At 48.4% G+C, this 13,659-nt stretch overlaps 1 protein-coding gene across 5 annotated transcripts in view; it reads left to right on the top strand.

Annotated features, from left to right (window-relative positions):
• Positions 1-13,659, top strand: part of tjap1 (tight junction associated protein 1 (peripheral)) — a 72,194-nt gene that overhangs the window by 46,090 nt on the left and 12,445 nt on the right. For 3 of the 5 annotated variants that reach the window (XM_064318433.1, XM_064318432.1, XM_064318429.1), the window contains 5 exons: positions 190-351; positions 5,588-5,654; positions 8,447-8,476; positions 11,391-11,498; positions 12,062-12,145. In XM_064318433.1, the coding sequence (XP_064174503.1) occupies positions 190-351; positions 5,588-5,654; positions 8,447-8,476; positions 11,391-11,498; positions 12,062-12,145 (451 nt within the window). The remainder of the gene's footprint in view (positions 1-189; positions 352-5,587; positions 5,655-8,446; positions 8,477-11,390; positions 11,499-12,061; positions 12,146-13,659) is intronic. The other 2 variants (XM_064318434.1, XM_064318430.1) reach the window with 1 other exon arrangement.

Here is a 13,659-nt window from a genome sequence, read left to right as displayed (position 1 = left end):
GGGACCCAAGCGATCACTTCCTTTTCTTTTAGACAAGGTCTCCTGAGGGGCTGGGGTGTAGCGTTGAGGAAAAATCACTTGTTTTTTGGGGTGAAAGTGGCTGGGAAGGGTGAAAAATGTGTGCCCCTCCACCACCCCCACCCCATCCCAACGTCTTTTTTCTTTCTCTTTTTCTTCTCTCCTGGGCAGGATTCTGCAGCAGCAGAACGAGGACCTGCGGCGGAGGCTGACCCACACCACCCACAAGATGGAGGCCATGGAGACCGAGTTCCAGTCCAGCCGCCATTTCATGCAGGCCGAGATCGGCCGCTCCAAGGACGACCTGGAGAAGATGAGGGACAAGTTTCGGAGGTGAGACCCCCTCCCCCCCCCATCCCGACTCTGGCATGGGTGGACCTGATTGGGCACACCCCATGTTGGCACCTTACTGGCACGGGTTGTGTTTTTGGCCAAACCCACGTGAGATTTGCTTCATATCTCAAGATTTTAGGGGCATCAAGTTCCCTCCTGACGCATAACATTGGATGTGCGTATTATTATTATTTTCTTTCTTTTTTGCTGTGGAGTTATTAAGACCGTGTGCTCCTCTAACTAATCCTTCTATACTTTTTATTCTTGTCTGGTAATAAAGTTAATTAAAAAAATATGGCATTTTCATTTCCGCATTGCGAGATGAAATTAATTTTTTTTTTTTTCCCCAAGACCTGTGAAATGAGAAATACCTCTCCGTACAATCCGGTTTTAATGAGTTGGATCAAAGTGTTTTAATTAATGAGATCCTTCGGCCTGCTTATGCATCCAGCTGTTTCTTTAAACCTGTCAGTCTGAGGTCTCGTGAGATTGTGCGAGACACAGATAGGCTTTTCCGAGTGTGGAGCGGCATCTGGCCGGGGTGGGGGTGGGGGGTCTGGGAGGGGGGGGTGGAGGTGTTGGGGATTCTATCCATGCGAGGCGATGAGGAACAGAATCTGCTAAATCCGACTTCCCTTTGATTCCGTTGGCGAGCCCGCGGAGGTGGGAGGCTCTCTCCCGCACTGCAGACGTTAAATGAAAGCAAGTCGAGGATGTGCCGCTCATCTCTGGCGTGTAACCTGCCGACGGTCTGCGTTCGCCTCACCCTGACGTTTCGTTGCTACGATCTGGTACTCGGTATCCGGCAGACGCGAGTCCTGCTAGCGCGTGGGGTTGTGAATAAAGCACATTCTTATTGCCGTGGGATTGGTTCTGTTAACCCGCCATCCCGCCTGTCATTAGTGCTCCCGGTTTCCGAGCTTCCCCGCCTCGTCTTTCTCCCAGACGAGCTGCGACGGCCGTCTGCAAGGGCGTCTTAACGGGATCCCCCGCCGATTTTAAATAACCCGGCTTTTCCAGACCGGGGAACGGCGGTTGTGTCGCCGCGCTCTCCCGTAGTGGCCGAACGTGGCTTCTGTGTGACAGTTAGGGTTAAAAAAAGACCCGATTACACACATTGTTACTGGGTCTCTTTTAGTGGACCTGGTTACACATATTGTAACCGGGTCTTTTTTAGTGGACCTGGTTACAAACATTGTTACTGGATCTTTTTTAGTGGACTCGGTTACACACATTGTAACTGGGTCTTTTTTAGTGGACCTGGTTACACACATTGTAACCGGGTCTGTTTTAGTGGACCTGGTTACACACATTGTATTGTACACAGTTACACTCCTACCGTTATAACTGAATGTATTTTCCGCGGTCGTGCCGCGCTGGGTTTAATTCCGTGCAAGATTTCGCGGCCGTCTGTTCTCCCGGTGCCGTGCCTTCGTTTCCTGTTCTTTCGTCTTCACAGATCTGCGGTTCTCTGGCTCGGCAATCAGTGCCACCCCCCCCCCCCTCCAAATATGAGTCATGTGATCCTGACAAGGCAGCATCTCTGGAAGGCTGAGATTCTTCTGTTTGTGTATTTTATCCCGCCCCCCGCTCCCTTGCAACAAAGAAATGATAGCAGACCTGGTTCCATTTTTCAAACCTACAAACAACTAAAGCTGCTTTGACAGCAAGGGACCGGGATCACAGTTAAAACCAATTAAAATTGTGTGCCGATGTGCTGCATTCATTTGCTCGCTATAATTGCGGCTAGGTTAAGGCGCAACAGAATGACAAGCTGTTTCGCCTAATCCTGTTTTTTTTTTTTTTAAAGAAATCATCGAAAGCCAAATTTTAGTAGCGAAGCGGAAGTCTAATTTGACACTAAGGTCTTGGTTCACTTTCTGGAGTTTGTTTTTTTTATATCAACCCAGACAATTTTTTGTGTAACGATACAGAAGGCTTCTGTTTTTATGCCTCCATAAATTGCACATTTAGATTACCTGATTATTATTATTTTTTAAATGTTTAATCTTTTTTTCTATGTGCCATATGTAACCTGAAACCACTGCACTGGTACCAGCATATGAAAACATATTTATGTTTATAGTTGTGAATAAATGCTACATAATCTTTTCATATGTACAGCCTTTGTAAACATAACGTTGTTGTACAAACTTTTTTGAAGTTACCCGAATTTCTTTTTCTCTTTAAATCATGAAAATGAATGTCCCAGTGCCTGCCATTGTACAGCCAGCTGGTCATCAGAATCTTCAGTTAATTGTTTCAGACGTCCTTCATCGCACCCATAACTGTCTGGGCCATTTAAAAAAGAAAATTTGCACTGAACACTTAAATAATATTTTTAAAAGCCCAGAAAGTGAATTTTTCTCTGACAAACAACAGATTTCTGTTGGCATGTCGGGGGCCATTAAAAAAACCTTGGCATTCAGAATGTCTGAGAAGACTTTTTCTTTTTGGAATGAGCTGAATTGGGTGAAACAAGGACAGCTGATTGGTGGTGGAGCCCAGCGCCAGGAGAGCGCGCATACTTGCGCGGCGCAGGGCTTTTAGCATGGGAACCCGTTCCCTGCCATTAGCATGTTCCTGCCAGGCCAAGCCGTAATTCAATTGTAAGCAGACTTGTTTATCTGCAGTTCGAGCGCTGGCTCGCTCTGTGTATCGCGCGCGGAGTGGAAAGCTCTCCTTCAAGCGAGCTTAGTTCGCTGGTTCGCTCCCGTCGTAAGCGTACACAGATTCGTTTAGCGTTAGCATTTGCAGCGTCGTTGTGACTAGGTTTCGGTCTGCGCCGAACGAACGTCGTAACGACTTTTAGAAAACCGTAAAAGATATAATTGGATTGTAGCTGGTCTGTAATTAAGAGCCGCGTCTGCGTCTTGTCCCATTTGAGTCTACTTAGGCAGGTGTTTGAGAGACGAGCCACTGTACAAAAAGATTGGTCATTTCGCCCGAGAACAACCAGCCCCGCGTCGTTCTCGGTCTCAAAAGACTTGATTTAATTTGCTGGAGACTGTGTGAAAGTATTCAATTTGACTGTTTTGTGTAATCATCAAATGGTGGTAATTACTGTGCACAGTCCACATTACATTACAACAGCAGTTGAATCCTTTCCTACACAAGCAGTTATTAAGCTGGCGGCTTATGATTCCAAAATCAGCGGGAGATGGCAAAGCTTTTTCTTTTCTTTTTTTTTTAAAACTTTTTTTAAAAATTTGTTAAAAGAACGAAGTGGGAGAAGAAGAAAAAATCAGCCAGACTGCAGACTCTGTTGATCAACAGGAATGCATAACTGAGATTAGTCAAAATACAGACCCTCCATTAATAGTTCTGTGTCTGGTAGCCTAAGTTATTTTTTTTCCGCAACAACCGAGGGGCTTGTGTAAACGTCACTTTCAACTATTGCAGTTTTTTTTTAATATGTTCAGAGAAGAAATTTTTTTTTTTTAACTCGTATTTTCTAGCAAGGGCCATGAACAAAATTGTCTGTGGTCGCTGTTCTGTGGGGACACCTGGAGTTCCTGTAGTAGTAGTAGGCGAAGTCGCACAGGATATTAGATTGGCTAGTTGTGAGGGTGGATTCTGTATGTTGCAGTCCTTTGGGTTTTTTTTGTATTTTTATGTATGCCTGAGCTGGATGAGTTTGCTGTCTGGCCGCCCAATCCATCGTTCCACTGCTGTTTTATGAATCGGTCCAGCACTAATCTGTCTTTGCAATGAACCTAAAGAACTTTGAATGCTTTTGACATTATGAATGGAAGGAAGGCTTGGCTCGGAGTTCTGTCTGCCAGATATGGCCTACCTTTTTTTTTTTTTTTTCAAAGTGCTGTTTTGTGTGCAGCTGGAGCTGAATTCAGGGCAAGGTTACCACAGTGTGTGTGTGTGTGTGTGTGTGTGTGTGTGTGTGTGTGTGTAATGCTGCTCAATCAATCAACTGGCAAGTTAGCCCGAGGCTACAGTCAACGTCATATAATGAGTGTGCTCAAATGCATGCTGATGTTTGGTTAGGAGCAACAGAACAGTTGTTGGTAGTCAGCTGTAAAGATTGGACAGATGCATGGAAATGTTTGTTGGAGGAAATTGGAAAACGGAATAACTAAAGGCACTTTATAGTGAATCGGTGATCGGTTAAACAAAAAAAAAAGAAAAAAACACTGGCGAGTAAATGGTACCCTGAGTCCATCAGCAGCTGTGCTTTAGTTTTGAAATACAGCCGGGCTTTATTAACGGTTTCCGCGCAGCGGGATTGTTCTTGCAGTCGTCATTTAAAAAAAAAAAAAAATTCGCTTGAGAATGGACTGTGTTAAAGGCCTGTGTCCCTCTCCCAACTACCACCGGGGAAATAATCAACCTGGTTTTTAAATTGAATTGTGCCCCCTCGTTGCATTTTTTACGTCCACGCGCAGTTAGACAGTGCCGGATTTGGCAACGTGCTTGCCTGGCTCGTCATCTTTTTTTTATCAGTAGGGGAGATAATAGCCGTTTAAGTTTTGGGAGGGGAGGGGGCGCTTGTGTGGCTCCTTTTTTCACATCTAATGGGAGGCGCTCTCGTCGCGAGATTGGTTTTCGGACGCTCGGCTCGGCGGAGGATAAAAGAACATCGCCGCGACTGAGCGTCTGAGGTGAGGCGGTAATGAAAACGCGGAATCGCGGTTGGCGGCGGCCATCGTGTCACGCGCCTGCTCGCCGTTTGCGTGGAAGTACCATCGCCGTCCCCTTCGCGTGTAAAAAGTATACGCGCAAATTCTGGAGTTCAGCCTGGCGGAATATTGCTTCGCGCGCGCGCTCGAGCTTTTTCAGTGTCGCATAGCAGCTTTTATTCAATTACGGAAGATTTATTCAGCCAATTACGGCACTTTAGACGGAGCAGGCAATAATGGATATTGTCCTGATCAAAATGGGTTTTTATAGAAATCCTTCTTTTTTTGTCTTTTCAATTTATCCCAATTTAAAGGCCATGGCGGGTGTTAAATTCGCTACCTGTTGGCAAAGAAAATCACATTTTGATGACTTACTCTTCCCAGGGATAATTGCTACCGCATCAGTATAACACATCAAAGCATTTTTACTATTATGCCAGTAATACTGATGACACTGCTGATGAGGGTAATACTCCATATTTAAATAAGGTGCTCCTAATGGCGGTTTAATAAAAAGCCTAGCGCTCCCGAAAAAAGACCTAAATGAAACGGTCCTAAACTTAAATCTTAAACTGTCTCCTGCTCTTTTTGTCCCCCCTCAGATTGCAGAACAGTTACACTGCCTCTCAGAGAGCCAACCAGGACCTGGAGGAGAAGCTTCACGCCCTGGTAAACCATTCCCTCCCTCTCTCTCTCTCTCTCTCTCTCTCTCTCCCTCTCCCTCCCCACCCTCCACACATTTTTAATGCAATGAGCCACATCAAAAGGATAATGATGTATGTGCGTTTTTTTTTACAGTCCAGCCTGGACAGGGTTAGCGGAATTTTCATTCCTTGTTTAAAGGGGCTTCTGTTTTGGCGAGGTGCTCCTCACCCTAACCATTTTACCGGCGACAGCGGACGAGAATATGCGTCTCTCAGCAGCCTGGAACCTGGAAAGAGCTCCTGTGTTGCGTTTAGCGATTACGCGAGGACTTACTCGCGGATCACTTGCCAGTCGCGGGCGCTGCAGCCGCAACGTTTTACCAAAAACCGGCTGATTGCCGTTTGATTTTAACTTCACCACTGCGCCCCCTCTCAACCCCCCCCTTCCCCGAAAACCAGCGCCACAGCCCAGTACTGACTCCCCCCAGCGGGAGTTAACCTGCCATTAAATTGATAAAATGCAATCTGTTAAAACTGCCGGGTGATTTATGATTGTTTTCCCCCCTGAGTGGTGTGTAGGGGTTGATTAGAGGCCTGTCATGACGGGGTCTCCCCAGAAGTGGCCGCTGTTGAGCGACTGACGCACTTTGTGTCAAGAGTCGTCTGTCGAATCCGTTTTTGAGCACTTTTTTCGTTTTTTTTTCTGCCCTAACTGTGATCCAAGCCACTACTTAAAAAAAAAAAATAGAAAGAAAACGTTCAGACCGGTTGTGAATGTGGCTCCCTGGGGCGAGGTTCCATCCGTGCAGCCTCTTTCCCGAGAGAAGCCATTTATTTGGTTTATATAGATAGCGCCCCTCTCGCACTGACCTGGGGTCAGTTTCATTGTTATTGTACAGAACGTTTAGAGCTGCGTCTGCTGATCCTGGGTCTGGATCCTGTGCCTGCCAGACAAGGGCGCAGTCCATTACAGTTTGACGGCACTGTTCTATCACAGCTACTTCCACAGCGGATATTGGTTATCATGGGTTTTTTTTTTTATGAGGCTAATCTTATTTTTGCCCACTCAGCTGCTTCCCATCGGCTGGGTTATCAGTTATGTCCTCCTCGCCGCGTTTCGGTCTGTCCGTTGTGTTTCCGCTGCACCCGTTGCCCTATCCTGGCACAAGACGATTGGAGGAGGATTTTTGGGTTTTTCAGCAGAAGGTATTGGTCAGTTCTGGTGGGGGTACGAGAGACTGTTATTCCAACTGACGTGTGTTTTTTTTAAAAGCCAGATTACTTTTGGTCTGCCAATATTTTTGCCCCCTGACAGGCCCTAGTGTACTTGCCAACCTTTTCGTCGATACGTCCCTGTTTACGTATAGAAGGAATGCATTAAATTATTCCTGGGTTTATGTATTTCTGTGAATTAAGTATTGTTCTCTGTGTTTCTCTGTGCTAATGAGCAATGTGGAATGCCATGTTCCCCCCCTCCTTCTCCAGTCTTAAGGCTTAAGTTGTCCCTCCCCCTGATATAATGCTCTCTTTCTTGTGCCTGTATTTGCATATTTCTTATTAACATTTTGTCTTTCTCTTTAAATAAAAACGTTAGCCTTTTTTATGAAGTAGAGCTGTGATCAATTAGGGCCTGTTTGCACTTGAGATTTTGCAGTGTTGACTGAGCTCTGAACTCACCTCATCTCCTGTCATATTTCCATGTCTTCATTTGTGCAGACCTCACTGACCAGTGTGATTACATCATCCTCTCTCTCTCTCCATGTGTCTTCCAGGCACTTTAGGGGAGGCTCTGCCCCTCCTTCCACCTCCACTTGGCAGCAAACATAAGCCCATAGCCCCACCTCCTCCTTCCACATCCAATAGGCAGCAAGCATAAACCCTTAGCCCCACCTCCTCCTTCCACATCCAATAGGGAGCAAGCATAAACCCTTAGCCCCACCTCCTCCTTCCACATCCAATAGGCAGCAAGCATAAACCCATAGCACCCTATCAGAATGGGACCCCCTTTGAGGAGATCGCCCTTTTATTGTACGTGATCGCTTTTTTTATAACTTTAGGAAAGGTTTAATCCAGCTAAAACAGTTGTCGAGTCACGGTCACTTGGCAGTTTAACCTGGAGTGAGTATAGTCCAGCCTTTCACAGTCAGTGGTATTTCCCTGCCAGTCCAGCTCATGTAACCTGCTTTGCCTTTGGAGTGAACCACTTTAACTGAATGTAGGGGGGGCCAGGGTGAACCTGAATGACCACCCCTGTGGGGTGGCTGGGCAAGTCCGCACTTTAAAAGAGGCGCTTATGGTTTATTCTATAAAGAATGTAATCATTACAGGAGTTCAGATTTCCCAGCTCTGCACTTTTCCTCGAGTCCGAACATTCATATATTTAAACTGAAATTGTAATTGTACTTCAATTATTATTTTTTTAAAATTCCTAACAATGTGTTTTACCCGGCGATGCTAGCTGGCCTGTTAGGTCAGGGGTGCGTTGACCCATTTTATTGCTGGAAGAGCACAGGCTTTGATCCCCACATCCAGATATCGACTCGGAGTTAGCGGTCACGGCCGGAGGAGGAACCGAGAGTAGCGTTCTGGATTTCCGAGCCGTTGTTGTTTCCCCCCCCCCCCCCGATGGGACGCTCTCCTGGCTCTGCCCGTTAACCTCTACAGGGTCGGCCCACAGGACCCCGGAAGCCTCTTTCACTTCACGATGTGTGTTTTGTGTTCTTATCATGGTTTCTCTCTCTCACACTCATTCTCTCTCTCTCTTTCTCTCTCATTTCATCCCTCTCTCACGCTGCTCCATGCCGCTGCTGTCGTCAGGCCGCAGTCAGTCAAACCTGGGTCTATGCAGTTGCGTTGAATTCTTCTTCCTTTTTTCCCCCCCTCCTTCTCTGTTTGTCGTCGTCGTCGTCGTCCTCCTTCGCCAAATATGCGCAAAACCCCCCTTTATTGGTGTTTGTCGATTTCATTTCCATACTGTGCTTCATTTCCGTGCCTGGAAACGCGTCCCGCCACTTCCTTCCTTCTAGCTGCTGCGATTTCTAGCCCGTGTCTTGACTAGATTGGCAGGCGGAGATGCGCTTGGAAATTTTTGTGCTTTTTGCATGTGCTTTGTTTGAGCTGGCTCTCGCCCTGTAGGTGTGTGATGATTAGAACCAGGTCAATTTAACCCTCCCGCCCCCCGCCCCCTGACCGATTCCCACCCCCCCCCCCCTCCCCGGTCTCCCTGCTCTACTTACGTGCTCATCCCAATTATCCCCGTGCCGGGGAAACAAAGCTGTGGAGATCAGTCGGGGGTTTAATGGCTTTGGTCTCCCCGGATAAACAGGGACTGAATCGGTGAAGTGCTGGCCTCTCATCCCCCTCTATTGAACAGCATCCGCAACGATAATTGGTTAATTATCAACGTGGAAAACAGAGACCAAGAGCCTCTCTGTCTCTCTTTCTCGCACACACACACACACACACACACACACACACACATCTTTCTCTCTCTCACACACTCGCACACTCTTTCCCTCTCACACACCACACACACACACACGTACACACACACACTCTCTCTCTCTCACACACTCTTTCCCTCTCACACACCACACACACACACGTACACACACACACACACACACTCTCTTTCTCACACACACGCACTTTCCCTCACATACACGCAAACTCACACACATGCACGCACACACACACTCACACACACAAACACACACACAAACGCGCACACACACACACACACACACACACGAGTGCACGTATGAATGGCTCAGTGTTGTTTAAAAACACAATGGGTCACATTCATAAGCCCTCTCAGAGTAGAACTGCTGGTCTGGGGTCAGTTTTCTCTGGTGCACAGCCTTTCCGTTAAAAAGCTAAAACACAAAACTTATCTCAGATCGGAACTTATCCATTATGAGCTAAGAGACCAAACTTATCTCCGATCAGAAGTCCCGCTTTAAATGTTTCATGAATATGGGTCAATGTTTTTATCATTTATTTTGGAAAAGTAATTGATACATTAACCGTTTCTAAACCAAACCAAAAATCGATAGCTGCAGCCCTTTATGTATAAAATATTGCGTTAATTGCGTCATCAATCATTCGTGGAAACCCCTTCTACCGTCACCCTGACGTGGTCAGAACAAACCTGGCCTTGTTACATGGATCTCCTCCCCCCTCATGCCTACACTGAATGGACCGTAATAAGGGTTCACCGGCAGTAAAAACTTTCCCTTGAAGCCCGCTCCTGTCCTCCTTTCACAAGGCCTTTTAACGAGCGGGGGGGGGGGCTCGGTGAATGCTAACGCCCGGCCTGCGCCCGCGCTCCTTTCGCCAGTCCACTAAGACGGCGCCTGGAGTCGCTCCGCGCGCCCCTAATTGGTACGGAACCCTTCCAGCTCTCTGGGATTGTGGGATTATTTTTTGCGCTACAGTGTGGTGAAAGCGGAGGATCCTCGGAAGCCATTTTTTAATTTAACAGATAGAATTGCTCAGGGGGCGTGCGCAACCTGACTTGTACTACGGGCCTGCGTTCTCAAATCCTGTAGTCCCCCAAAATCTCCACCCAACCCCCCCCCACCCCCTATTTCCTACACACACACACACACACACACACACACACACACACACACACACACCTGTACCTACGTATATGTACTCTCCTTGTTACAGTAGTCTCAGTAGACAGACAGTCAAGGCGAGGCTACTCCCCTTCCCTCTAGCGAAGTGTCTTAGTCCATGCTACCACTTCTCCCCTCTTTTACAGCTCAGGCACCTCTTGCCCTGCCTCAGCTTATACTTGCGTGCCGTATTTAAAGCCAGAGCTAATTCAGTTTGTGTAAAAGCCGAAGGGGGTGAGCGTATACGGACGGGGTCGCTCAGTTAAACATTGTGCTGATGCCCCGGCGTCACTTAAAAAATAAAAAAGCCATTTGAAGGGTGCGTCCCTATTAAAAGCCCCCCCTCGCTGCTGCCCCTGCTTGCCCCCGCGGGCCCGTATCTCTGCTCTAAGAGGCCATTAGTGTATCTGATCAGTGGAGTGCTCTTGGTCGTTAGCGGCTGCAGCGCTACAGCTGGGCTTGCAACATCGCCCCCCAAGCCGAAGTTTCCTCAGAGCTGAGAGGAGCCTGTGTAGTGTAATGTAGGGTTAAGGAGCTGGTCTTGTAACCTGAAGGTCGCGGGTTCGATTCCTGGGTTGTCGGACGCTGCCGTGGTTACCCCTTGAGCAAAGGCACTTAACCTGCATTGCTTCAGTGCGTATCCAGCTGTATAAAATGGATGCAGATGTAAATGTAAATAGTGTGTGATGAAGTTGTGTAAGTGGCGCTGGATAAGAGGGTCTGCCGGATGCCTGTTAGTGTAAAGGAGCCCGATCGTTCGGCAAAGGGTCCCGGCTTCGCTCTGTCACCTCGCGGTGCGCCATCGACCCGTTTCGCGCGGGACAGTTTCCCGAAACCCGGCCGTACGTTTCGCTCCGACAGCGCCCCCCCGAGCCGGCCCGACGGCAGCTTCCTGTTTTCACCTGAGCCGCGTCAGCAAAGAGGGAGGATGGGAGGCCGTTTGTAATCAGGGAGGAAATTACTTGCACCCCTGCCCCATCCCCCCCCCCCCCCCCACCCACCCCTTTAGTCCATGTACTTAAATATATGGGAACCCAAGCAACTACTCAGCTGTGATCACCCTGTCAGAAGTGCAGCGTTTTCAGCCTTTTTATTTTATTTTATTTTTTTTATAACATCTGCCTTTAACCTCCGCTCAGCTCCGCAAGGTGGAGAGGGACAAGAAGACGATGGACCAGGAGATAGTGGAACTCACCAACAAACTCCTGGACGCGAAGAACACCATCGACAAACTGGAGGAGTTGAACGTAGGTGTACATAAGTGCTCTGTTGTCAATCTCGTTTTTTTTGTTGTTGTCATTTCGAGAAAGAAATAAAAAAAAACTGATTTACATTTATCCAACCAATTAGCCAAATGCCTCCTGGTGAGATTACATGGTGTGGCAGCTTGTGCGCGTGGAGCCCGTAAATGGCAGGTGACGTCTGCTGTTAAGGCTACAGTTTGCTCCCCTCCATTTTTCTTTGTTTCGACGAACGTGTTGCGGGCCCGCGGGGAGCCAATTATTGCGCGGGGCTGTGTTTTCTCAATGCTGCTGCGATAGCCTCGTCTCAGCGGGGAGGCCGAGTGCCTTTATTGACGTCATTTTAGTTCCAAAGGTTTCGCGGGTTGTACCCCGCCGTTACGTAAGGTGTCGGTGAGTGGCCCCTGTATGTGTCGTGTGTGTGTGTGTGTGTGTGTGTGGCTGGGACGTGGAGATGGAGGGCTTGTTCTAGTGCCCTCCTCTGTACACGCTCGACCCCCCCCCCTCCGCCTCGCATTCTGAGAGTGATTGAAGCTGACAGCCCCCCCCCCCCTCCTCTCTCGTTGCAGGAGCGCTACCGGCAGGACTGCAACCTGGCCGTGCAGCTGCTGAAGTGCAACAAGTCGCATTTCAGAAACCACAAGTTCGCCGACGTAAGTTCAGCCCCGACCGTCTGAGCTGGGAGCGCTCCAATCACAGGGATGGATGCATGCATGCATGCATGGATAGGTGGATGGATGCATGCATGCATGCATGGATAGGTGGATGGATGCATGCATGCATGCATACATGCATGGATAGGTGGATGGATGCATGCGTGCATGCATGGATGGATGGATGGGACTGGAGTAACAGGCAGGTTTTAATGGAGCTACGCAGACTTTTCTGTCTTTCTCCAACTTTATTTCTTTTTTGCCGAGTTCACCACTGTGCCTTTTATCACCCTGCTGCTCGGGTGCAGCGCCTGGGGTTTGTGCCTCCGTCCTGCGAGGGAGGAGAGAGTCAGAGCCGTTTGCAGAATACCCACGGCCAGCAGGCCCCTTGGGCCAGACCACATGACCAAACTCCTGACACGTTTTGTCTTGTGGCTTTTTTTCCCTCCATTTTTTAATGGGGCAAACAATCCGATCTTTATCACTTAAAGCTCACGGACAGACATGGGTGCTCAAGAATGCACAGGCTTTAGGAAGGCCGCTTAACCGCAGAGACTGCTGGGTAATCTGCTCATCACCTGATCACCACTTGTAGCCTGTGCTTTTAAACAAAGTCAGCCAAAATCTATCAGTGCGCAGTGTCCTTCTGTATTCACTAAAAGCCTGTCCATACAGCGAGCTGAAGCCTCAGTTAAATCAAACCCATTGACCACCCACCTGCTGAACGCGTGTTGCAAACCCAGTTCTGAATGAGGGGGCTGTAGTATAATGGTTAGGGTTAGGGTTGCAAACCCAGTTCTGAATGAGGGGGCTGTAGTATAATGGTTAGGGGAACTGGTCTGGTAACCTAAAAGGCTGCAGGTGTGATTTCCTGGTAGGGCACTGCCGTTGTACCCTTGAGCAAGGTGCTCAACCTGCACATTACGTCAGTATATATCCAGCTGTATACATGGATACTATGCGGGGGGGAAAAAAGTTTTTTTTTGAGTAACAGGAGTTGTTTAAATATCTCTGGGTAGAGGCGTCTGTTAAATTCCTGCAGTCTATGTGTCTGTGTGATGTAAAGGTGCTCCTCTGGGCTCTGGAGAATGTAGCACATGCCCTCAGTGCTGTGTGATTAGCAGGCTTCTGAAAGCCCTGATTTAGTCCCCCGTGTGTGTGTGTGAGCGCGCTCCTGTGAAAGCAGGCATTAGCTGCAGGCCCACAGCTCCTGGTCCCAGAGGAGCGCCCGTGTGTGTGTGTACACAGAGAAAAATCGGCCTGAACTTTTCAGGGGCAGGTCCTGGCTTTGCGTGTAGCGTGTAGCGTGTAGCGCAACATGCCATCGCCATGCGGCGAGCGTGAGTGCGAACGCACGTGTCCGGAGGGGGAGGGGGAGGGGGAGGGGAGGGGGGGGTGGATCGCCTGCCTCTCTCCCTGCTGTTTATCCTGAGGGCTAGCTTTCCCCCCCCCATACCCGCCCCCCCTTCGCCCCCCTCCTGTTTTAATTTGTTTGTTTATAAATTGATAGGACG

Source organism: Anguilla rostrata, chromosome 18, assembly GCF_018555375.3.
Source record: "Anguilla rostrata isolate EN2019 chromosome 18, ASM1855537v3, whole genome shotgun sequence".
NCBI classification, from domain to species: Eukaryota; Metazoa; Chordata; class Actinopteri; order Anguilliformes; family Anguillidae; genus Anguilla; species Anguilla rostrata.
The sequence above is the reverse complement of the archived record's forward strand: the minus strand, read 5'-3'. Positions and strand labels throughout refer to the sequence as shown.